The 26023-nt window shown below is 39.6% G+C and overlaps 1 protein-coding gene across 4 annotated transcripts in view; it reads right to left on the reverse strand.

Moving 5' to 3' along the window:
• Positions 1–821: 821 nt before the first annotated feature.
• GTDC1 (glycosyltransferase like domain containing 1) overlaps positions 822–26023 on the reverse strand; it is a 322348-nt gene continuing 297146 nt past the window's right edge. For 3 of the 4 annotated variants that reach the window (XM_070731486.1, XM_070731479.1, XM_070731483.1), the window contains one exon: positions 3413–4668. In XM_070731486.1, coding sequence (XP_070587587.1) covers positions 4585–4668 — 84 coding nt within the window. In that variant the 3' untranslated portion in view covers positions 3413–4584. Of the gene's footprint in view, positions 1084–3412; positions 4669–26023 lie in introns of those variants that run through there. The other variant, XM_070731487.1, reaches the window with a different exon arrangement.

A 26023-nucleotide genomic window follows, 5' to 3' on the forward strand; every position in this document is an offset into this window, starting at 1 on the left:
ATTTTTTTTTAAAAAAATATTCAGAAGGCCATCACAGGTTGCAAACTTAAATGGTTACCTTTTCCTACCTGTACCTTCATTGGAGAATTTTTTCTCAGAATCCCTTTCAAATGTGATCAGGCAGATGTTAAGAAAATGCAAGGCCTTTTTTTTAGCAGCGACACCACAATAGTGGTGTTCTGACACTTGCTCAAATGTTGATGGCAAGTATTATTATTTTGCCCTATATCTTTTAAAGGTCATAGGGGCCTATGCAATATATATGGCTCTTCTATTTTATTCACTGGGTTTCACATTGTTTTTCAGCTTTATTTGAATGATTCATCACAATTTTTAAATTTATTTTATTTATTCGATTTTTATGCCGCCCTTCTCCTTAGACTCAGGGCGGCTTACAACATGTTAGCAATAGCACTTTTTAACAGAGCCAGCATATTGCCCCCACAATCCGGGTCCTCAATAATTAGTGCACTAATCACAATATTCTTATACATGTGTTGATCCTGCAAGATTAAAGTGACCAGATTATAAATTTGGTAAAGCAGGACATCATTGGGGGAGGGGGAGATGGACGACTGTAAAATCTGAAAAGAAATTACCTCTATATGTTGTTTCCCAGTCCGGCCCTTCTATTGCAGTAGAAACGCCACCCTCCCTCTCTCTCTCTCTCGCTGCTGGGCATGCGCAAAGGACTGCCCAGAGTGAATAAAGGGAAAAGAAGTCTAAAGGAAGAAAAAGGGTGGGGGGAGAAGAAAAGGAAAGAAAGAAAGAAAGAACATTGGAATCTATTAGCAAGCCCTGCAAAGGATTTCTACACCTGCAAAGGCACGACTGAGATGAAAAACCAACGGTGCCGCTATCACTTGGCTGCCTCCGTGTGTGTGTGTGTGTGTGTGTGTGTGTGTGTGTGTGTGAGAGAGAGAGATATGGAATACTCACAGATACAAGGATACAAGCAAAGATGACGTGCCATGGACGGATTGGTATTATATCTGTTGCCCCCTTTGGGTCTCCTTCGGGCGTGGATCCATTACTCATTTAAAGCATTAATGCCACCCTTCTCTTCTCAAAGCAACCCATAGCCTGGAGAAAGAAAAATCGGGACTTTTAAAAAACCCCGCGGGGTACGGGACAAATTATTAAAAAGCGTGACTGTCCCCCCAAAAGCTTGACGTCTGGTCACCTTATGCAAGATGCCCCTTATTTCGAGATGGCCTACAAATTCAATCAGCACATTATTATGGTTGGTTGCAGAAGTCAGCCAGATCTTGAGACTGGTTTTGGCATTTTTATCTATCTAGCAAATTCTTCCTAAGGACCTGGGAAAGGCAGGTATTATTGTGTGATGGTATCATTACAAGATGAAAGGTTTTTCAAATAAATCAGATATTTTGGGATTACACCCAGGATGCCTATTATTACAGGGAGTCCTTAACATATGAAGACAATGAGACATGCCCATCACAGTTGTAAATAGGTGTTAATATTTGATGGTGTTAAAAGGATGTAAGCTGCTCCAAGTAAAGCTGCCTTCCTCAATTGACTGGTTGAGACATTGTCAGTACCAATGGTGTCCAAGTGGGGCACCAGATACTTTGGGATTGCACCTAATGTCCCTATTGTTATAGGGCTACAAGAATGGTGGAAGGTCTTAAGTATAAAACGTATCAGGAAAGACTGAATGAACTCAATCTGTATAGTCTGGAGGACAGAAGGAAAAGGGGGGACATGATCGAAACATTTAAATATGTTAAAGGGTTGAATAGGGTTCAGGAGGGAAGTGTTTTTAACAGGAAAGTGAACACAAGAACAAGGGGACACAATCTGAAGTTAGTTGGGGGAAAGATCAAAGGCAACATGAGAAAATATTATTTTACTGAAAGAGTAGTAGATCCTTGGAACAAACTTCCAGCAGACGTGGTTGGGAAATCCACAGTAACTGAATTTAAACATGCCTGGGATAAACATATATCCATCCTAAGATAAAATACAAGAAATAGTAAAAGGGCAGACTAGATGGATTATAAGGTCTTTTTCTGCCGTCAGACTTCTATGTTTCTATGTTTCTATGTTATTGGTACTATGTTTGCTTTTTTTGCCACAGTTGTTCTACTTCTATTTGCAGGTCTCTTTATGATTTTCTTCAGCAGCTACGTGATCCACTTCAACTTCTTTGCAGAGGGGATATAAGATGTCTGCTGCCATCTTCTTCATTATTGTTGTTGTAGCTGTCTGTTGCCATCTTCACTGTTGTTATTTATTTATTAATTTGCTTGTTTGTTTTGTCAAGTGAAGATATGATAATATTAAGATACATGATACTAGCAAAAGTCAAAAATTTGAAAAAGAGTATTAGAAATAATAGTATTCAAATACATGCAACTAGTAAAAATGAAGAACATTAAGGACAGGGGATGGAAGGCACACTGGTGCACTTATGCACGCCCCTTACAGACCTCTTAGGAATTGGGAGAGGTCAATAGTGGATAGTCTAAGGGTAAAGTTTTGGGGGTTAGGAGATGACACTACAGAGTCTGGTAGAGAATTCCATGCATCAACTACTCGATTACTGAAGTCGTATTTCCTGCAGTTGAGTTTGGAGCGGTTTACATTAACTTTGTATCTGTTGTGTGCTTGTTTGTTGTTCTGATTGAAGCTGAAGTAGTTGTTGATAGGAAGGAAATTGAAGCATATTTTGTTATTGCTATTGTTGTTATTCTTGTTATTATTATTATTATTATTATTATTATTATTATTATTATTTCTTAGATATGCAAGAGAATAAAAAGTTTGGCCCTTCTTTTCCTACAGTATCTTCAGAATTATTTAAGCACTGAGACTGGAAGTATCCTGCATTCCAAACTTCAACAGCAGTATCTGTAATGAAAACTACCAGATGTTTAAAGATACATTCTGGGGCACTACAAATCATATTGCTAAATTCCAACACAAAAAATGACTTGGCCTGAAAGGTTAAATGTTTTGGACAGATAATATAAAAAGATGAGAGTAATTACTTGGAAATTAAAAAAAGACTGAAAAAAGAGGCAAACAGAAGATAAGGTACCTGGTTTGGTACAACAGTTCTAACAAAATGGATAATACTTATAAGCCACAGACTAAATGCAGGTCAGTAACTGAAGTTTAAAGTAGAAATGAAGTATAGATAGTTCTCAATCTGGAACCATTTGATTAATAACTGTTTAACAGTACTGTTAACAGTACTGTTATATGACTCTAATCATTTTTCATACTTATGACTGTTGCAGCATTCTCCATGGTCAGGGGATGAAAATTTGGATGCTTTATAACTGGCCTGTTTTTAGGATGGTTGCAATCCTGTAACCCATCTTTTGTAAACATCTGAAACACATTGATAAACGTATGTACCTATACCTGAATGGAATATGCTAACTTCAAGGGGTACTTTATTAAAAATAACATATAGCACATTTGACATTTTGGACCATCTAACATCAACAAATGCAGTTGCTCCATCATTGTTAGAAGTACAATCAATTGATAATGAAAAGCTCCCATCTGCAAGTTGGAGTACCAATTTCTCATTCCCATCCCCTCTACTTAATGATTAAACAGGCAGGGATGGAGGGAGGGGGGGACCCCACAAATATCTGCATTTTGCCCCCATGGAACAGTTTCGATGTCTGCCCGTTCACTGGCCTTGAGAGAAATAAAGCAAGTCTCCAACCTTTCGTTTCATTGGATAGATGGCACCATACAGCATATTTCCCATGCTAGTTTGAATTACAGCTGTTTATCTTGCTGCTTTCTTTAAGATTAATTAAATGCAAATGCAACTCTGGGAATCATGGATCACCTGCCAGACCTCCTTATTAATACCTTCACTTAAAAGCCCCATTGCCATGGAGTCATTAATTTGCAAAAAGGAGGAAGGTGGGGGGGGGGGAGAGAAGAGGAGGAAGAGATGGTGGGAAGAAGTGTAAAAAATCAACCTCTGCCTCTCCATAATCCTAGAGATCTGCCCAATTAGACAGGGTGGGTGGGTTGAAGAGGGAGCAGCAGTCCTCCTTCGAGACCCTGTGGCCCTTGGAGGACATGAGGAGGCTGCAAGGATAACCTGGCAGTCTAGGTAGAAAGCTGCCCGAGCAGCAAATGTTTGAAGTTGCAATCTTGGCTGCCATCACGTCGGCCAAGGGAAAGCAAACAGGCTCCGTGTCATCCAGTACAAAGGAGACAAACAAATTCCACCGGAAATTCAATGTGGCACCACATATGGGATACATGAGTGTAGTTATACAACAGGCCACATTTATTTTTTCAGTCTCCTGCCTGTGATGCCGAGGACATGTGTAACCATCGTAATGTCTCCGGGAATCTGCATTTCATTTGAGCTGGAATGGTGGCAGGGATCGGAGATCTGAAGCCGCCACAGGTTTGTGGCAGATGGCTCTGTGTCAGCCATGACAAGCAGGCAGGCTGAGCTTCCTCTGCCTCTTTTCCTCTTTTGCCCTGATCAGGTAAATATAGACACACACACTACACACACTGGAAAGTTCTCCCCACGTTGCTTTCGGCTGTAAGTTTGTGACTCCGTCCCATCTGTCACAAATCTTCCCTGGGTTTTGTTGAGAGTAGAGACCTGAATTTACCATGGAGCGCTGCCCAAGAAAACTGAGATGTTTCACCCTGTGAGAACAAAGAGACCGGGGGGGAGCGGGGGGAGAGACAGAAAAAAATATATAAAAGGGTTTCTTTTCCTTTTTTGCACTGTCAAATATTTGATTAATACATAGATGCTGAGTTATGTCCAATTCAGAAATTCCCCCCTTAAAATCATACGGGTAGTATAAATACCAGCATAATACCAATGTAAATAAAATCCTGCCCTCCAGTTAGATCAAGGTATAGGGATTCAGTCCCAAGTCAATGTAACTTTTGTACAGTAAAAGGAGAGGCTTATGTGGCTTAACTGTTGTGAGGCTGGACTGCTGCTGTTTGTAGACTTCAGGAAAGCTTTGGAGAAGAAGTCAAGATTATTTCATTGTGTACCTTCTCCCCTTTTGCTCTTTGTGCAAAATTTTTTTTCAGCCTTCAGAGATTTAGCATAACTTTATTTGGACTCACAAATATGTATTAATAGTTAAGAGGCAGCTGAAAGGAGGATCAAACTGAAAAAACTGAGAGGGAGGGAGGGAGGGAGGGAGAGGGAGGGAGGGAGAGGGAGGGAGGGAGGGAGGGAGGGAGGGAGAGAGAGAGAGAGAGAGAGAGAGAGAGAGAGAGAGAGAGAGAGAGAGAGATTTGCATTGGATCCCAGAAGGAAAAAAACCACATTATACTCGTGTTGGATCACTGATCTATATTGACAATCACCTTTCCCATTAAAAAAAATGTAAACATTTATCCCCCATTCTATCAGTTCATTTACTGTTCTGGTATAGCCTCATTTTAGCAATAGTAGACCTCTCTGGTTTTATTTTGTTGTACTACACAGATCAGTAAGATACAGAAGCACCTATGTTAATACATTACTGTCCATTAAGGGCAATAAACGTTGATTTGGAAACATTACATTAACTGATCTGTACAAACAGGTAATTCTCCTTGTTAGATAAGAACTGACTGCTTAAAAGTAACATGATAATTTCTCAAGTTAGGCCAAGGGCCAAACAGGATAACTTGTGATAAAAGGAGAATTCGATCTGCCAGCATTCTTTTCTTTGTTTAAAAGAAACTGAAGAGCATTAATCTTCCTCCTACACACTGGTATCCAAATTCAAATCATCCTCTTCCCAAATCTGTTGGGACTATTATGGAAGACAGAGAAAGATAGAGAGGTAGCCATTTGGAATGCCTTCCCTTCTCTATAACTAACAGCAAATTGGATAAAGATGGAATGGGGAAAGCTGTAGAATAAAGGATTAAACCCTTTCCCTTATTCAATTTCCTGGTACGAATATAAACCACCATTTCCCTTTATCAGCCATTTATGCGAAAAGGGTAAAGGCGGTACTGCAATTTACATCTCCCTATTCCCATGTAATGTAGGCCAAATTAAGGAAACCTATGGTAAGATGAATAGTCTTCAATTCTGAGCTCTGATTCAGTTTACCTGCTCCCTGAATACATTTATTGTGCATTTGGTTATAGACTGATCTGGGAAGAAAAGATGGCATGGAACAAGATAAGATGATGGTTACATGAGAATGAGAGAGTGGCAGAGGTCAGATATGACAAAAAACCCTCTAATCTGAAACCTTGGAGAGCTGCTCCAGTTACTCTTGATGGACCAATGTCAGTATAAAAGAGTCTATGACAGGGATGGTGAACCTTTTTTCCCTCGGGTGCCGAAAGAGTGTGGGCATGTGCTATCACACATGCGTGAGTGCCCACACCCATAATTCAATGCCTGGGGAGGGCAAAAACAGCTTCCCCCACCCCCTGGAGGCCTTGTGGAGGCCGGAACTTTCCCAACTTCTGGTGGGCCCAGTAGGCTTGTGTTTCGTCCTTCCCAAGCTCCAAAGGCTTCCCTGGAGCTAGGGAAGGATAAAAATGCCCCCCCCCCCCCGAGGCTCTCTGGAAGCTAAAACTGCCCTTTCAGAGCCTCTATGCAAGCCAAAAATCAGCTGGCCAGCAAACACATGCATGTTATTATTATTATTATTATTATTATTATTATTATTATTTATTCGATTTGTATGCCGCCCCTCTCCGAAGACTCGGGGCGGCTCACAACATGTAACAACAAATCATAAATAATCCAACAGTTTTTAAAATGTTTAAAGATTTAAAAGACCCCATACACTAACAGACATACACACACGCATACCATATATAAATTAAACATGCCCAGGGGGAGATGTTTCAATTCCCCCATGCCTGACGACAAAGGTGGGTTTTAAGGAGTTTACGGAAGGCAGGAAGAGTAGGGGCAATCCTAATCTCCGGGGGGAGTTGGTTCCATAGGGCCGGTGCCGCCACAGAGAAGGCTCTTCCCCTGGGGCCCGCCAACCGACATTGTTTAGTTGACGGGACCCGGAGAAGGCCCACTCTGTGGGACCTAATCGGTCGCTGGGATTCGTGCGGCAGTAGGCGGTCTCGGAGATATTCTGGTCCAGTGCCATGAAGGGCTTTAAAGGTCATAACCAACACATGTTGGAACTGAGCTAGGGCAACAGCTCACATGTCAGCAGATATGGCTCCGTGTGCCACCTGGGTTCGTCATCACTGGTCTATGTCCTTATGGGTTTTGACCCGTGTAATGGATTCCTTCAAAAGTCGGCATGTCTTCTCCTTTTTCCAGAATTGTCTTGAAGGTAATTGTCTACAATTCTTTCTTTATTCTCCTTATCTTTTCAATTCCCCTTTGCTTCACCATCAGTGTTAATTCTCAGGGATTCCTTGTTCTTTCTTTCTGCTTTCCTAAGTCTTCTTCTCTGGTATCTAATTTTGTGTGCTCCCCCCCACCCCCAAAACAATCTGCGTCTATAATCTTGATCCACCCTGAATAAAATCTTTCGGGTAATGAAACCCAAGAAAGTTAATTCTTCTGATTCATCTAATGCTATGCACATTTGTACGAAATTTATCACTTTCATGTAATTTATAGGAAGATCCATAATCATGAGATGATTCTCTGTACTTCTTTCCCTTACTCCAAACTCAAAATGGCAGAAGGATTATTTCTCAACTGCAGTTTCAGCAACATTTGGGTGCATTGTAAACGGAAACGTACAGATGTTCAGGGAACAGGTTTTCTCATAATCCTATCTGAGGAATGCTCCCCCAAAGGATTTCAATTGTGTCCTTCCCGTTGTTCCTCAAGTCGCTATTATTCCTGTTATAATATATTACTTGCAATATTTATTATCATTTATAATACATGTTATTTTTTGTGTGTATATGCATTCTTTTTGTTGCTGTAAATTGTCCTGATGCTACGGTTGAAAAGTAGCAAAAAAGAAGAAGAAATATTTCAGCACATATAGCAAAATCAGTAACAAGAAAGGACAAACCTGTGATGATTATATTAGTAAATTATCACAATACCTCTTCCTCCTGTTAGTAAATTATCACAACTACTTTCTCCCTTTCTTCTTCTCTCCCCCACTCGCTCCATTTTTAAGGCCTTAGTTACAGGAAATCCCATTTATGGGCTACCTCAAGATGAATATAAGATAAGTAACTTTGAAAAAAATAAAAGACAGGGAATTTGTATTGGTGTCTAGGAAGCAGTAACCAGTTAATGGCAGGGCTGTGTAACGTCAGTTCTAAGGCAAGGGGGAAAGAGTGAAAAATGGAAGTTACTATTAATAATGTTACCTGTCCTTTGTGACAAATGATGGCATGAACACCATCCTCTGCTTTACTTTCAACCTCTAACCACTTATTCCTTGTTGCAAAATGGAATATCCCCAGTCTGGCAACCCAGAAATCTGGTGGGGGTGGGTGGGATGTGGGGATGGGAGAGCATGAAATTAAAAAGCATGCTAGCTACGGATCTACTGAATTAAACAATAGGAAAGAGGTCACCCGTGCCTTCTGCAGTCTCCTGTTAATGTCTTTTCTGCAAAATTAAATGATTCTCTCTATTTTATATCTCTCTCCCCATCCTGCCATGTTCCAGGGACTCAAAAGATTCCACTCTTACCCTATTCCCCTATGTGCTCCGATGCCCTTTCTCCAATGTTTCTAACTCATCAGCCAGTTTTAATTCCCTCCCTAAAGGATGCTGGAAGCTTGTACTCCCCATATAGTTTTGAAATGGAAAGTTTGATGTCCTTGCTTTTATACTGAAGGTTCTGCTACTCACTATGGCAGCATTACTTCCTACTGTACCTTGGAGTGTAACTTAATGCTCAGCTAAACCTTCTCTTTGGGCTAAAGTTGGAGTATCCAAAGGGAATTGAAAATAACATGGTGAAAGGCAAATGAAAGACTACACAAATACTACGACCAATCTAACTCTTTGACTGGTTACTTCAATGAATACACTGAGTTATCAAACACGTACATGCAGTCTTTTAAGTCTTTTAGTCTCCTAACTGCATTTTGCAAACCCAGTCTGTATGTCTCACACCTGCAGTTAAACTGAAAATGGAACGTCAATGCGGTGCAATCCAAATTTTCCCTTTCTTGGCTGTGATGCTTTAAGCAGCTCTTTCACAGGACTGAAAGGAGCAAAGGTTTCATCTGAAGGTAGACTGCCTTCCAGTTCTGCTCCAAGGACCCAAGGCTCATTTCTGCCTTTCCGTCCCCATCTCAAACTCTGGCAACTTTTCCATCTTGTCCTGCTCTGTGCTCTGCTTTCCTTTCCTTCTACTAATACTTTCATTCCTATTTGGGGTGAAGGTTGGTCTTAGGCTGATGGTGAAGGAGGAAATGGAGAGAATAAGAGAGAGGAAGAGGGAAGGAAAGAGGCAGAGACACACAGAGAGAGGCAGAGACAGAAGAGGAAGAGAGAGAGAATTCACAGTATTCTATTAACAGGATCAACCATTTGCATCAGGAGGCATGTTCAGGTGCTTCTATTCTGGGCTACACATTTCTTGCTACGTCTTTTAAATAATCCCCCCCCCCCCCAAGCACAGCCCTAAAGCCCGGGATGCAAGCAACTGCACCTATGTAAATCCAGGCTTGGCCTGTGTTTGGTTGGTGAACACTGTTTAGTTCAGGGAAGAAAGTTAAACAAGATATCAGAAATAGACATTAGCCACGGTTACGTATAACCTTCTGTTATTTCAAGCAAGCAGAGGATAAATCTCACTAGGAAACAGGCAGCTTCCTAGTTTAATTGCCCATCATTTTAAGCAAAACAAATAGGGGAAGCAAATGGGAGTTTGGCAAGGAAATTAGAAGAGCTGTACAGAATCAAGTGCCAAGAAAGGTGAGAGACTGCTGGCTGTCTGCTGCTGGTGACTGGCTCCTAATTGCTGCTGATCGTTGCCTTGAAGTTTGACTTCTGAATGACTGTCTCAGTCTCTGATTGGGGAGCATTGTTCTTGCTGTCCTAGGTGATGTAACTCAAAGGATCATAGAAGCCGGAATCCAATTGCCAGAAAGCATAAAAAAATGTTTTTCCTACTTTAATCGCCCCCTCCCCTCCTCCCTGTCTTCTTATCCTATTTTCTTTTTTAGGAAGAAAAGAGCAGCAGCTTCTTGCAAGAGATCTTGCAAGCAGGGAAGATTTTCAAGGAAATTTGGGATGGGAGTGGGTGAGGAAGGTTGCAAACTGGGCAATGAGGGAAGCATTATCCTAAGAAAAAGTGTGTGTGTGTGTGTGTGTGTGAGTGTGTTTGCCTTCCTGCCTTAGGAAGATTCAAATGACACCTGCAAGTTTTCTTCTTGGGGGAGAAAGAGAAGGGACTGGAGGCAACTGTTGCCAAACTGAAATGCATCAGAGAAGAAGAGAGAACCAAAGGGGCAAAGAAATGAACACTAAAGAATGGGAGGGGAAGGGGGGAAGGGATTGAAAGAGACAAAGGTGTGGTAAAAAAAGAAGCTGCAAGAACAGAAGCCACTTAATGCCAGTAGAACTCCAGAAAACTCTCAAGAGGATAACCAATAGCCACTTGAGCAGAAGGATTTTCCCATTTTCTATGGATATCTTGATACTCCTTCTGTGACGCATGATGACTCTTCACATAATCAACAATGGCATATACAATAGTTTTCTCACAATTGTTTTGGCCTGGGGTAGCAGTCATATCCCAACACTCACTTGTACTGAAGTTCAAGCAATCCTGTTGCTAGAAGAAAAGGAGGTCTCAACTCTAATGATTTCATGGATGTTGCCGTATAGTTTTCTTGGTACGTTATAGAAGCGGATTAATACTGTTTTTTTCCTTCCACCTAAGATAGACTTTCGTCTTTTCTCTCCAACCTACAACCTTAGAGTTTCCTGGTGGTTCCCTATCCTAACCAAATGTAATTCTACTTTGCTTTTCCAAATCCGCCACTAATTGCAAGAAACTGTCTTGTTTGGTGCTTGGGATGATTGACTAATATAAAGAAGATGAGATTGCAAATGAGAAACCACAAAGAGAATCCTGCCTGCCTGCGTGCCTATCTATCTATAGTAGTGATGGCAAACCTTTTCATCACTCAGAGCGCGCACGTGTTTGTCTGGGCCACAACCCAGAAGAGGAGCCGCCCAGGGGACATACACATGGCGGAAATTGAATTTCCAGTTTTGAAATGATCATCGGCAAGCTTGTCTTACGGTTTCTGGCGCACATGAGCATGCAATAATCAGCTGGCTGGCACACATGCTCACACCAGAATATGGAAGACCAGCTCTTCCAGTTTCCGGCATTGTTGCGCCCACAAAGGCCAGCTAATCATTGCGCATGCATGAACACCAGAAACCTGAAAGAGTAACGGGCAAAGCTACTCCAGGCACGCCTGCCATAGGTTCCCCATCATGGATGTACAGCATTGGGGGAAATCCTTGAATGCCAAGACTTACAGAGAATAAAACTAACTAAAAAGGCAACAAGTGCCATGTTTAATCCTGTTCTGCTCTGATTATCCAGAAATGTTTGTAGGATAAAGTTTGTATGGACTATTGCCAAGAGAAATGAATCCAAATACAGTGATACCTCATCTTATGAACTTAATTGGTTCCGGGACGAGGTTTGTAAGGTGAAAAGTTTGTAAGACGAAACAATGTTTCCCATAGGAATCAAAGGAAAAGCGATTAATGCATGCAAGTCCAAAACTCACCCCTTTTGCCAGCCGAAGCACCATTTTTGCGCTGCTGGGATTCCCCTGAGATTCCCCTCCATGGGAAACCCCACCTCCGGACTTCTGTGTTTTTGTGATGCTGCAGGGGAATCCCAGCAGGGGAATCCCAGCAGGAGAATCCCAGCAGCGCAAAAATGGGTGCTGCGCTGGCAACGGAAGTCCGGAGTTGGGGTTTCTCAGCGAGGGGAGCCTCAGCAAAATTGCAGCATCGCAAAAACACAGAAGTCCTCGAAACCCCACCTCCGGACTTCTGTGTTTTTGTGATGCTGCGATTTCGCTGAGGCTCCCCTTGTTGGGAAACCCCACCTCCAGACGTCCCTTGCCAGCGAAGCGCCCGTTTTTGCGCTGCTGAGATTCCCCTGCAGCATCGCAAAAACACGGAAGTCTGGAGGTGGTGTTTCCCATGGAGGGGAGCCTCAGGGGAATCCCAGCAGTGCAAAAGCAGGCACTTCGCTGGCAACAGAAGTCCGGAGGCGGGGCATCCCAGTGGCGGCGGCTTGGGTTTGTAAGGTGAAAATAGTTTGGAAGAAGAGGCAAAAATATCTTAAACCTCGGGTTTGTATCTCAAAAAGTTTGTATGACGAGGGGTTTGTAAGACGAGGTATCACTGTACAGGCATAGTATCATAGATTTTAATAGCTATAATGAACAAAGGTTATTAAAATAGATGCCTAAAAGCATCTAAGCACCTCAAAAAAGTAAACTATGTGACTTGTTGATTTCATTGCCGCTAAACTAGGGGCCATGGCTGGGGCTCTGTCTTCCAATAAACTCTGAAAAAGAACTAAGTCCCAGATTCACTTTCTATGGAACAATAGACCCAGGGCTTAGCCATAACATGTTGCTGTGCCATATTGTTTACATTGATTACCTTTTTGTAGTAAGCATAATTCTGTCTCTCTTTTGCCTCTAACTTTTTAACTTGGCACAGGAGCTGCATATAATTGACAATGCAATAATATGACTTGTTTACATTATGTTATTAATAGGCTCACAGCAAAACACAAAGAAAGAAAGAAAACAGCTGACTGCCACAGCCCGTATATTCTACAATGCACTGAAATCAGTGACTGAACTGCATACAGTACAAAAGTGAAACGCTCCTGTTTGCTTTTCAGGTTTTGTATTTCACTGAAATTCCAGCCAATTCTCTTAGAAAAAGAAAGAGCTGTGGCCCCCAGCTGCAGGATGGTCTTTCTCTGCTTTCAGCCAAACCTATAGCAAGATTAAGTCCAAGTTTTACTGGTTTGGACTTGCACTTAAAAAACAGTTAGGAAAAGAGTAAAACATTTCAGCTAGACTTATAAGCTTTTTGTAAAAGCATTTAGGAAGCAAATGTGATTGTCTGAAGAACAGTTGCACATGGGAAAATATGGGTACCTTATTTAACTTATGCAATTTTATACTGGCTCTGTCCTAATGCACTGTAAATGGTATACAGACATTAACAATACAATTACGATACTACAAAAGTTATATGTTGGAATAGTAACATAGATGTTATAAATTCTTGATGTATAGTATTTAAGCTTTCTGGAAAAGGCAAGTTTTTACTAATCTCTGGAAGGCCATGATAGTGAAAGACAACTTTGCTTTGGGGGACAACCCGTTCCATAAGAGGAGAGCCCCCATCAGGATCACATGTTGGTGTCCTTCATCATATCTTAGCAGCAGCTTTAATTTATATGAAAAAGAAGTGACTATTATCTGGGGTGGAAAAAGTACATCATCAATAGATTGAAGCAAGGAACGAGGTAAGGAATACTGGGGGAGACAGAAAACTAAACCTGAAAAGCAAAGAATAATATTTTGGCTTTCAAGAAAATGTATTGTTTCTTGTTTACAGCAACAAGATGATCTACAGCACTCAGTTGGAAGAATAGATATCTAGGAAACAGATCAATGGGTTCCGGAAGGAAGCAGGATAGATGGGAAATTATATTTTAAACACAGGATATTTTAAGATAAAGAACAAGTTCCATTATTTAGGTTCACATTTCTATCTCGGCCTTCAGCAGATTACTGTGAAGCAATGTTTGTCAAATCCTGAGATAGGCAGACAGACTCAACTTTATTTGGAACAGCATTCATGGTATTTTGCCTCCACATTTGCAAAAAAGCCAGAGTCAAAAGAGTTTTCTGTTGGAGATGAAGAATATGGCAGCATCTTCATTTCTGCTTAAGTTACAGCTCATACAGCAGTTGTTTCTTTTGTTATGTCTCTTGGGAATGGGTCACTTTCTTCCCTCTCTTGGCAGAGTGCAGATTGGAAGGCCAATTGCCTATTTTCCAACAAATGGGTAGGGATGGCAATCCTTCTATCTCATCAGGCTTCTCTCACCTTAGAACAAGCTTCTTCCAAACATGGCAACTTTAAGACTTGCTGGCTGAGGAATTATGGGAATTGAAGTCCATAAGTCATAAAGTTGTCAAGTTTGGAGAACTCTGCATTAAAATATTTTCTCAGTCAGTCTAACCAATTCCATCCATAAATGTAAGATTTCCTTCCCTTGGAGGCAGAACCATAAAGGTCCGCAATAGCCACGTAGGCATTCCCAAAATTAGATTAGGAAGAATTTGCATCCTTCAGGTGTAATGAGTATATATTTATCCAAGTATGTAGAGACCGTGCCAGATAACACTGCCTGGATATAATTTAGCAAGGAGCCAATGTAGCCAATTAAGCGTTTCATTTACTGGAACTTGTATAAAAGGCATCTCTTTTTCCTTTTTGGAAATCATACTCATTAATACTCTCCAACCCATAATGAAATGGAAATATCCCCTAGAACAGAAGTGGGTTCCTCCTGGTTCGGACTGGTTTCCCCAAACTGGTAGTGACCCATTGATGACATGATGATGTCACGGAACTGGTTCAGTTGGTGCTGGTTCGTGGGCACCACCATCTTTTTTTTAAAAAAAAATATTATTTGTTTTTAATTTTTTTTCCTTCAGTGCACATGCAGAAGTTGAATACCTGCACTATGTATGTGGTCACCATGTTATTTTCAGCTTTTTTTTTCTTTTGATTTTTTTGGAATTTTTTTCTTCTTCTGAGCATGTGCAGAAGCCGAGTTCCCAGCACTGTGTATGTGGTCACCATCTTTTTTCCAGCTTCTTTTTTTTCTTTTGAATTTTCTTTTTCTTCTGAGCATGTGCAGAAGCCGAGTTCCCAGCACTGTGTATGTGGTCACCATCTTTTTTTTCTTTTGATTTCTTTTGAATTTTTTTCTTCTTCTGAGCATGTGCAGAAGCCGAGTTCCCAGCACTGTGTGTGGTCACCATCTTGTTTCCAGCTTCTTTTTTTTCTTTTGATTTCTTTTGAATTTTTCTTCTTCTTCTGAGCATGTGCAGAAGCCAAGTTTCTGGCACTGTGCATGCGTTTGCCATCTTGTTTTTGGCTTTTTTGGTTTTTCCCCCCCAGATTTTTTCGCACTGCACATTCACTTGTGTGCAAAGTGCGTGTCTGCCCATGAGGCGCAGCCTTGCAGCATGGGAAGAAGCAAACCAGCAGCAAAGTAAGGTAGAACCCACCTGGAATCCAAAAGACCCGAGCTCCCCCAGCCCCAAAGCAAGCAAGCTGTCTGAAACAAAACTTCCAATTCCAGTGCAGTTCCAGGAAGAACTAATGCCAAGATAAAATTTTAAGGATCTCTCTCTCTCTCTTTCTGAAGTCTCCATGTATAGCTATGCGATACTATTGACTCAAGAAGTAATGCTGAATGCTGGAAGTGTTCAGTCAGCATTTTAAACTATTATGAGCTACCTTCTGAACCATTGCCAACTTAATAGACAATGAAAGATAATGAGCTTGAAATTGGGTGTTAAATTGCATTTTTGGTTCTCTCCTTTTTTTTTTCCTCGAGGTTTAACCATTTCCTGCAGAAACAATATTCCCTCTTGGTGTGCCCTCACATAAATGTCCACTCTTAGGTCACCCATAAAAATTGCATGTGTAAAGAACAAAATTATTTTCATTCAACTTGTATAAATGTGGGGCATGGGGAGGGGGAGGCATGAACGAGTTATAAAAAATATCAAGGGGAGGAGTCAGAAATTATTTTGGGGAAAGAGAAGGCATATAATTGCGCCTTTATCCTAAACAGAATGCGTATGAATTGTGGCATGGTCATATTATCAAGCATATATTTATTAGCAGCAGAATCAACCCTATTTCTGGGCCATCTAGGAATCGAGAACGCAAACTACTTCTCCCCCTACCCCCACAATATAAAGCAGCTAGATGCACTGTTGAAGGGAAAAGTATGTATACATGGACAACACCACAGAAAAGCACTATCTATTAAGAACATTTTCACACGTCGTTTCACCCTGAAACAACCTGCACTCCACTTCCAAATCCTCAGCTGTGATCCCAAACCTCCTTGCAAAACTGCGCTGAATTATACTATTGCTTTTTAAAAATGTGACAAAAAGGAAACAAAAATATGCAATACATTAAGAAAGATCAAATTCGCTGCCAATTAATTTCAGATAAGGTCAGAGAAGAAAAGGGCCAAGTGAGATCCTAGTCTGCAAAACTGGGTGTTGTGTCCAGAGGACAGTTAGGCCTTGTACCCGCCCATATTCCTTGGGCGGGAAAATACTGCAAGGTGATTGGTTGGCTCAGCCTGGCAGCCCAGGTTATATATAGCTGCCAGGCACAGCCATGTTGTTGTCCTGTTCCCTTTGCTGTGAACCGTTACCTTCTGTTCTAATAAAAAGAACCGTTACTTACTCAGAGAGTCTGCAGTTGATTCTTGTAAGGATCTAACACTGGGCATATTAAAACTCCATCACAGGGAATCCTTCATTTGCAACCATTAAGTTTAGTGAGTCTTTTAAGTTACAACAGTGCTGGGGGGAAAAGCCCCATTATGACCAGTCCTCACACTTACGACTGTATTTCCACAGTCACATGATCACGATCACATGCATTTCCATGTTCACAGCATTTCTCATGGTGACAAATTGCTAAATTTGGGCATTTAGCAATGGGCAATGTATTTACAACTGCTGCTGTATCCCAGGGGCATGTGATGGTCATTTGTGACCTTCCCAGTGGCTAAGCAAAGTCAATGGGGAAGCTAGATTGCTTAACAGTTGTGTGAATCACTCAACGGCTGCATTGATTGAGTTAAAAACTGGAGACACAAAGATCATAAAATCAGGCGCGATTCACTTCAGAGCCGCTTTGCTCAATTGCGGTTGTAAATTGAGGACTACCTGTACGGATATGGCTTGGCCCTCTGCTACAGTTTTCAAGAGAAGCTAACAGAAACACACTTGAAGGATAGAATGTTATGTACCCATGAAGGAGAATATTTGTAGCTCTGGGTTGATTGACACAATGAGTCCTTGGGGCTCATTGCTTGTTTTCTTGCAGACGTTTCATTACCTTAACTAGATAACATCATCAGTGCTAGTAAGGAATGCTGTTTGCTTTCAGTTTATATTTTGAATGCAAATTGACATAAAGAATGTAAACTCACAGAAAAGAGCACTCCTTACTAGCATTGATGATGTTAACTAGTTAGAGTAATGAAACGCCTGCAAGAAACCAAGCAAGCTCAGAAAGCAATGTCGTTTCTGAATCATACTGATCAGTGGTGCTTTCCTACCGGTGCGGTCCAGGGTGCCACACCACTGATGCCGCAATGTTTGGTGATTTTTCCCCCCAGCATCTTCATGCCAGAAGATGCCCTCCCACCCGCCCTCGTCTTAATGCCAACCTTTATTGTTTATGTATTTATTTATTGGATTTGTATGCCGCCCCTCTCCGAAGACTCGGGGCGGCTAACAACAATAATAACACAGCATATAATAATAATCCAATATTAAAAACAATTAAAAACCCATTATAATAAAAACCAAACAGACATACAGACATACCATGTATAAAATTGTAACAGCCTAGGGGGAAAGAGTATCTCAGTTCCCCCATACCTGGTGGCAGAGGTGGGTTTTAAGCAGCTTACGAAAGGCAAGGAGGGTGGGGGCAATTCTAATCTCTGGGGGGAGTTGGTTCCAGAGGGCTGGGGCCGCCACAGAGAAGGCTCTTCCCCTGGGTCCCACCAAGCGACATTGTTTAGTTGTCCAAAGCAGAGCTGAGAAGCTCCTTCTAAGGAGACGCCGGAAAAAAAATCACCGAAAATTTCATCATCAATGGGTTCCTACCGGTGTGGCGCTCTGGACAGCCCCGGTAGGAACCCACCACTGATGGGTTGAAGAGAATGAACACTACAAAGATAGAGCAATGGTGCACATACCAAGATAGTATAGGACTACAGGGTTTGAAATTAGATGGAATCAGTCCCCTCTCCCCAAACAATTTGAGTAGCCGTTGTTTAGTGACCATTTGCAGTTATGATGCGTAAGAAAAATGTTACAACCAGTTCCCATGTTTATAACCTTTGCAAAGCATAGAAAAGCTGAAGTAAGATCATAAGCCACCCAGAGTCATCTTGCTGGGCAGATAAGCACAATAGATATAGATCAGGGGTGGATTCTAATTTACCTTGCTGTTGGTTCGCTTCCTCCCTTGCTACGTGGGTGCAGCTCATGGGGGTGTGCACGCTTTGTGCATGCATGTGCAGCACCAAATAAATAAATAAATAAGCCAAAACCAAGATGGCGACACATGCACATTGCTGGAAAAAATCCAACCTCCCCCCTCCAATAAATAAAAATAAATAAAAAGATGGCGGCGTCGATGGACCGGCATTAATTGAACCAGTTCCATGACATCATCATGACATCACCAGCGGATTGCTACCAGTTTGGGCAAACTGGTTCAAACTGGGATGAACCACCCTGATATAGATAGATAGGTAGGTAGGTAGGTAGGTAAGTAGGTAGGTAGGTAGGTAGGTAGATAGACAGCCAGACAGACAGACATAGTTAATGATAGATAGATAAACAAACAAATAAATACGCATTTGATGTTTCTAGCGAGAAAACACAATTGTGGTTTCACTTAGTGACCACTTCACTAATGACTGAGTTGTCAATCCCAAATGTGGTTGCTAAACAAGGATTACCTATAATGCAAACACCCACAATTTTCAATATATTTGTTACAGGAGAATTATACATTGTAGCAAAGGAAGAAGAAAATATTTTGGGTCAGTAGAAATCCCTGGAAATTGGGAGACTATTATGGGTATACTTGCAAAATGGCTGCCACAGAAGGACCTGGCTGATTCTGTTAATGGCAACCCCACTGAGGAGCGCCTGACAGAAGCAGCCATTTGTCAAAAAACAAGCTGGTGTCCTTGATCTCTGCCATGTTGATTAGTTTCCACATTAAGCTAGAACTAACAAAGAAGTGTTTATGGGCACTTTTATAAACAAACATGGGTTTTCATTTCCTTTTAGATTGGGTATTTATTTTGTTTTTTAAAGAGATAGTTGGGATATGAGAAATGTGCCTGAAAAGGTACTCAAGGTCCCCTGTTGCATATCCTATCACAATATTCCAAAAACATGAAGACCTTTGCACCTTTGCCTCCTCTTTTTATTCATTCTGGAAATCTAGAAACATCAAATGCGTGATTTGAACATTCGCGATTTCTTGCACGAATGTTCTAGAATAGTTTGGACATCTTTTTGGACATTTTCTTCCTTTTTTCTTTTTGTAAGCCTCCTAGAGTAGTCCCCCAGCGAGATAGGTGGCAAATATTTTTAGCAAACAACAACAACAATATTCTTAGCATATTCTGCCTTACTTGCTGCATTACTCACTGCTACAGGAGGATAGACACATGAAGAGAAATACTGTTTCTCCTTTTCTGAACTTAGCCTAAAATGCCACTAAAAGGCAAAGAACCAAACTGGAGTCGTTTACAGAGATTTGGGTAAGGCAGAACTTGTATAAAGAGCCAGTTGGATGAGTAAGGCACCACGCTGGAGACTGGGAATTCATGGTTAATAAGTTGAACCGTGAAAGTCAGCTGGGTGATCTTGGGCCAGTCACTCTCTCAGCCCAATTTACATTGGCAGGATTATTGTTCTGAAGAAAATAAGTGGAGGAAGGTGTGCTGGATATGTATGCTGCCTTGAGTTGCTTGTCGAAATAACAAAGGTGGGATACAAATAAATAAATAAAAAATATGTAACTATGCATGTGTGTATAGTTAAGTACATAGGTAATGGACAGACCGATAGCCACAATGTAGTGCATTAGACATTCTCTGAGATGATCAAAACAAGGGAGAAATGTACCTGGGCCATCATCTGATAGGACAAAGTAAGCTCTTCTTATTAACATAATTGTAGGATCTCTCTCCCCCTCTCTTACTTTCCTTTTAAACTAATGGATTGAATTAATCCAGGTTCATTTTTATAAGCCTCTTGGGTCCCTGTGTGGTTTGGTGGAGATCGCGGCAGGACGTGTCTGGCAGGGCTCTGCCAGGCGAATCCTTTTCTACCCCCTCCGAAGGTCGCATTTGCGATCGGATCGGGCCCGGATGGCCCGATCCATGAACAGGGGGCTCACTGCTGCCCGAGGACCCGTCGCCAGGACTCCGGAGGCAGCGGTTCGTCCCGCAGCTTCGGAGACGGGAGAACCGCTCCTCCTCGACTAGGAGGACCGGCCAGCGCTTTCTCCCCTCACTCAGTGGGAAGAACAAAATCAAAGAAAGAGAAAGTATAAATATCTATATTTACATCGAAAAAGAATACAGCAGAAAGGACCTAAGGTAAAAATCTCCTTGTGTTTCGTGTCTAAAGTCAGAGATCGTAAAAGTTTCAAGTAAAAGTTTTTTTTTTCCTAGGGCGAAAGTGAAAGTTTTTCCTTGTTTAAACCCATCCGCAAATAACAGCCGGATCTAATTCTTTTTTTCACTTTTACTTTTTCATCCTAACGTGAATTTTGGAACCTATAAAATAACTTTTTGACTTTATGATTTAATAAAATAGTTTAAATTTGATATGACTATCTAACTGCTAAAGGAAATTTCTAATGAGGAGTAGAATTTGTTCCTGATAGATTTTTAAAACCATAACGTTTTGGATCTAATTTTTTGAAGCGGAGGAATACAGCCTTGCTGCCTTTTTTTTTTACTTCTGCTGCTCTTTTTTACAATATGAAATAATTTAATAACTATGAATTATGGAATCTAGAGGAGATTGAAATTACTTCTTTTTTGGATCACTTACTGTTGGAATAACCTATTTGGAATACTTGCTGAACCTTTTGGATTATTTGCTGACTTCTTTTGGATTATTTGCTGAGAACTCTTTGGTTTAACATCTGCCTGCTGCACCAAAATTAACCTGACTCCATCTTGGGATCTGTTTCTTTGTTCTTTGAACTTGGAAAATAAACTGACTTCATTTTGAACGCAAGCAAACTTTGGATTTGCTTTACTCTTTGAACTTTGAACTGACATTAAATACAACTTTATTCCTTGAGATTTGGATTTCCATCTTCACTTCCTAGCAAATCACAGGATCTATAAGAAGAACTTAAGTATATAATACTGTTATTGTGTCTTTGAATAACTATCTGTTTCTTTTTCCTGAATTCTCTTTGACTTTCTTCCCTTTTTTTGGATATTTTTATTATTAGAAGAAGCTTGATTTGAACTATATGCATTGTTAAAAACCTTGGGTTCCTGCTCTATTCTTAACAGTTGAATTAAATATTATCCCCCTTCCTTTTCTTTTCTTGCACAACTTTCTTACTTCATTTCTTTCCCTTCCTTTTTTTCTTCTCTCCTCCTAAAAGTTTCCTTTCCAATTCCTTTCTTTCTGTTCTTTATACATAGCTGACATTTCTTCCTTTTTTTTTTTTTTTTTTTTTCCTTTGGCTCCATTGTATTTGAAAAGGTACCTGTTTTTTTTTCTTTTTAGCTCTGTGGCACTAAATAATAATATTTTTATTTTTTCCTTCTTTTCCCTTCTTTTTTCTTTTCCTTTGAACTTCGTTACTAATTGAATTGTTATTAAATTGACATAGTCATATTATAAGGGAAACAAAATATATTGAATAGATTTGGAATTTATAGTAATTTCTTTTCCTTTTCACTACACATAAAATTGAAACTAACTTTAAAATTTGAAATAGTTGATTTTAATTTGATAATGTCCCACACCTCAACCCTTGTTAAAACAACCAAAAAACAAACCACACCAACTACTTTATCTCCACAAGTTTCACCGCACTCTTCTCCTTCGCATCAAGTGCTAACCATGTCTACTAAAGACAAAGACAAAGACAAAACAATGCAGTCCAACCTTGCAACTATACATGAAACTTTGAATACTCTGAAGGACTTTATGGTCAAGTCACAAGAAGATGCTACCCAACAAAGAGAGGCCATAAAGGAGGAGGCAACACAGCAAAGAGAAGCCATAAAGGAGGAGGCAACACAACAAAGAGAAGCTATAAAAGCTGACTTAGCAGAATTTAAAGTGGAGATGGCCCAAATGAAAGTTGATATGGGTGAGATGAAAGACCAGATAAAGCAGATTCAACAAACACTTCAAGAAAGTGATGACAGAGTTAAAAAAGTTGAAGAACAATCTGACAAAAATGAGAAAAGAATGGAATATCTTGAAGGGAGAGCCGATGAGAGATACAAAAGATACGATGAATCCATTATCCAACTGGAGATGCAACGAGCTTCGTACGGACTTCGATTTCAGAATCTAAAAGAGGAAAAAGATGAAGACTTAAAAGTGACTATGGCGGAACTCATTGGAGGTATACTTCAAGAGGACCCCATAGCTTTACAGAGAGAAATCGATGAAGTTTACAGAATCTCGAATAGCTATATCCGTCGGCACAATCTTCCAAGAGAGATACATATTAAATTTACAAGAAAGGCGTTGCGAGATGAGATACTTCACTACTCAAGAAACTCCCCGCCCCAACGCCATGGAGTAGAAATAAAGATATTAAAGCAAGTTCCAAGAAGTGTCAGAGAAAATAGAAGAGACTATCACTTTCTAACAAAAATTCTGATCAAAGAAAACATTACCTACCGTTGGCTTATTCCACAAGGACTTTCTCTGACATGGCGTTCTACAAGGTACAAATTGGAAAATGTAGATCAAGCCATGTACTTTCTTGAACAGAGTGGTTTGGGCCACTCCGATTACGCAAGTAACCAACAAGTGGTTCAACTACAACTAGTTCAACAGCAACCAGGGGAAAAACCACCAACTCAGCAAGAAGAAAACCTGGGGGCAACTGCTCAAGTAATGGAGCAGGACCAAGGTGCGAGAAGAGTTCAACCTCAGCGAGAAACTAAAAAACCCATTAAATGACAATGAATAAAGATTTTAAAATCTTCTCTGTAAATGTTAATGGACTTAATGAACCGAGAAAAAGGAAGCAAATTTTTTCTAAAATTAGAAATCAAAATGTTCAGATTGCAATACTACAAGAAGTGCATATTAAAAAAGATAATCAAAAATTACTGTTGAATCCCAAAATTGGAAAAATGTATGCTGCATTAGCAGACCAAAAAAAAAGGGGTGTAGTGATGTATGTCAAGAATTCTATAAATTCCAAACAAATATATAAGGATAAAGAGGGTAGGATATTGATTGTACAAGTAGATATTGAACCTAGACCTCTAGTGGTTGTTTCTATTTATGCTCCCAATGAAGACCAAATGACATTTTATAAAAATTTACACCAAATAATAATAGATTTAGCTATTGACAATGTATTGATAATAGGTGATTTCAATGCTATCGCGAATAGACAACTAGACCATTCAGGAGGGGGAGGTAATAAAAAAAGGGGAAAAGGTAAAAAAACAAGAAGAAATTTGTTACCTAGTACTTTCCAAAAAATGAAAGCGGAACTACTACTAAGCGACATTTGGAGGGAAAGACACCCTCACAAAAGGCAATTTACCTTTTACTCCAATCCTCACAAAATTTGGACGAGAATTGACATGTTATGGGCACCAAAAACGGTGGCAGAACAAATAAGAGAGGTTGAGATAGACGTTAATACATGGGCTGATCACAACCCAATAGTGGTCTATATGACGATGAACAATAAACAGAACAACTGGCGGATGAATAGATATATATTAAATGATAAGAAATATAAGGATTGGATTGAAAAGGAACTAAAAATATTTTTTGAAATTAATAAAACATCAGACACTACTCCACAGAACTTATGGGATACAGCTAAAGCGTATATAAGGGGTTTAACAATATCTTACACAGCAAAACACAATAAGGAAAAGAAATTAGAGTATTTACAATTAACAAACGAACTAAAACAATTAGAATCCCTATCGCAGCAACATACTAAGAACAGAGATCTAAAGACAGAAATAAACGTAATTAAACATAAAATTAGAGTTACAGAACAAAACCAACTAACTGAAAAGATCAAAAGAGCAAAGCAACATTATTTTGAACATGCAAATAAACCTGGCAGATGGTTAGCGTACAAACTTAGAAAACAGAGTCAATCAAAATTAATCCAAAAATTAGAAGATAAAGATGGTAAAATAAAATATGACACAAAAGGCAAGGCAGACATTGTTTATAATTTTTATAAAGAATTATATGCTAAAGCTCATGTTATCGAAGATGAAGTTTTTAACTATTTAGAGGCTTCAAATCTACCACAAATAACAGAAGATCAACAGGCCACCATGGATGGACCAATAACAATGGAGGAACTTTTAACAACAATTAAAAAACAGAAAAACAACAAGGCTACAGGCCCAGATGCCATACCTGCAGAATGGTACAAGATAGATAACGAAATAATAAGAAACCATATGTTAGAAACTTTTAATTTATGTAGACTGGAGGGGAAAATTCCCAAATCTTGGTCAGAATCACTGACAACCTTAATACATAAACAGGGTACAGAACCAGAAAAGATTAAAAATTATAGGCCTATATCACTATTAAATGTAGATTATAAGATTTTTATCGCTATCTATGCAGAGAGACTTAAAAGAGTTATAAATGGAATAATACACCAAGACCAAAATGGGTTTCTTCCAGGAAGACAAATTAAAAACAATATCAGAACTGTAATAAATATACTAGAGTACTATGAACAACACCCAGACAAGACGGCATCTTTAATGTTTTTGGACGCTCAAAAAGCCTTTGACAACGTTAATTGGATATTTATAAAAATGCAATTAAATAAAATGAGATTTGGCCCAAAATTTGTTAACCTAATAGACACCATATATTCAAAACAAACAACGAATATAATATTGAATAATAGCCAATTACCAACACTTGACATAAATAAGGGAGTTCGCCAAGGATGTCCTATATCACCATTGCTATTTATCATGACCCTTGAAACTTTATTAATTAAAATAAGAGCGGACCCCAAAATAAAAGGTTTAACCGTAGGAGATGAAACCTACAAGCTCCAGGCCTTTGCAGACGATCTAATGTTTATAATTGAAGAGCCGATTACAACAGTTCCTACTTTACTACAAACCATTGAACAGTATGGAAATGTAGCAGGTTTAAAGATAAACAAAAGCAAAACACATTACTTGACTAAAAACATGAATAAAATACTAGAAACGAAATTAGAAAGTATCTCTGCAATAAAGATCGTAAAAAAGGTAAAATATTTAGGAATAAATTTAACAGCGAAAACAATAACATTAAAAAATGATAATTATATGAAATTATTAGCAGAAATTAAAAATGACTTAGCAATGTGGAATAATTTGAAAATATCTTTCTTAGGAAGAATTGCAACAATTAAGATGAACATTTTACCCAAGGTTTTATTTCTTTTCCAGACAATACCAATAAACCCAGGGGGTATCTTTTTAAAAACTCTAACAAACTTAGTTAAAAAATTTATATGGCAAGGTAAAAAAGCAAGGATAAAAATGAATTGTTTAGAAGATATTAAAGAAAGAGGCGGATTTGGCCTTCCAAATTGGAAACTATACTACCAGGCCGCTGCATTAACATGGCTTAGAGATTGGATAACTTTAGATAACAAAAGAATACTCGACCTAGAAGGACATGATTTAATGCTTGGATGGCACGCATTTTTATGGTATGACAAGGACAAAAATCATTCATATTTTAAAAGGCATACGTTGAGGAAATACTTATTAGAAGTATGGAAAGACATAAAGAAAAATCATTTTTTAAGTATCCCAGACTGGCTAGCTCCTTTAGAAGCAATAATACATCCAAAGTCTATAAAAGATAGGAAAATAACTTACAGATATAAAGAACTATTAAATGACCAGATGAAGCTTAAATCTAGAATTGAATTACAAGAAGAAGGCACAATAATAGATTGGTGGCACTATGCCCAGAT

This window comes from Erythrolamprus reginae, chromosome 1 (genome assembly GCF_031021105.1).
Source record: "Erythrolamprus reginae isolate rEryReg1 chromosome 1, rEryReg1.hap1, whole genome shotgun sequence".
NCBI lineage: Eukaryota > Metazoa > Chordata > Lepidosauria > Squamata > Dipsadidae > Erythrolamprus > Erythrolamprus reginae.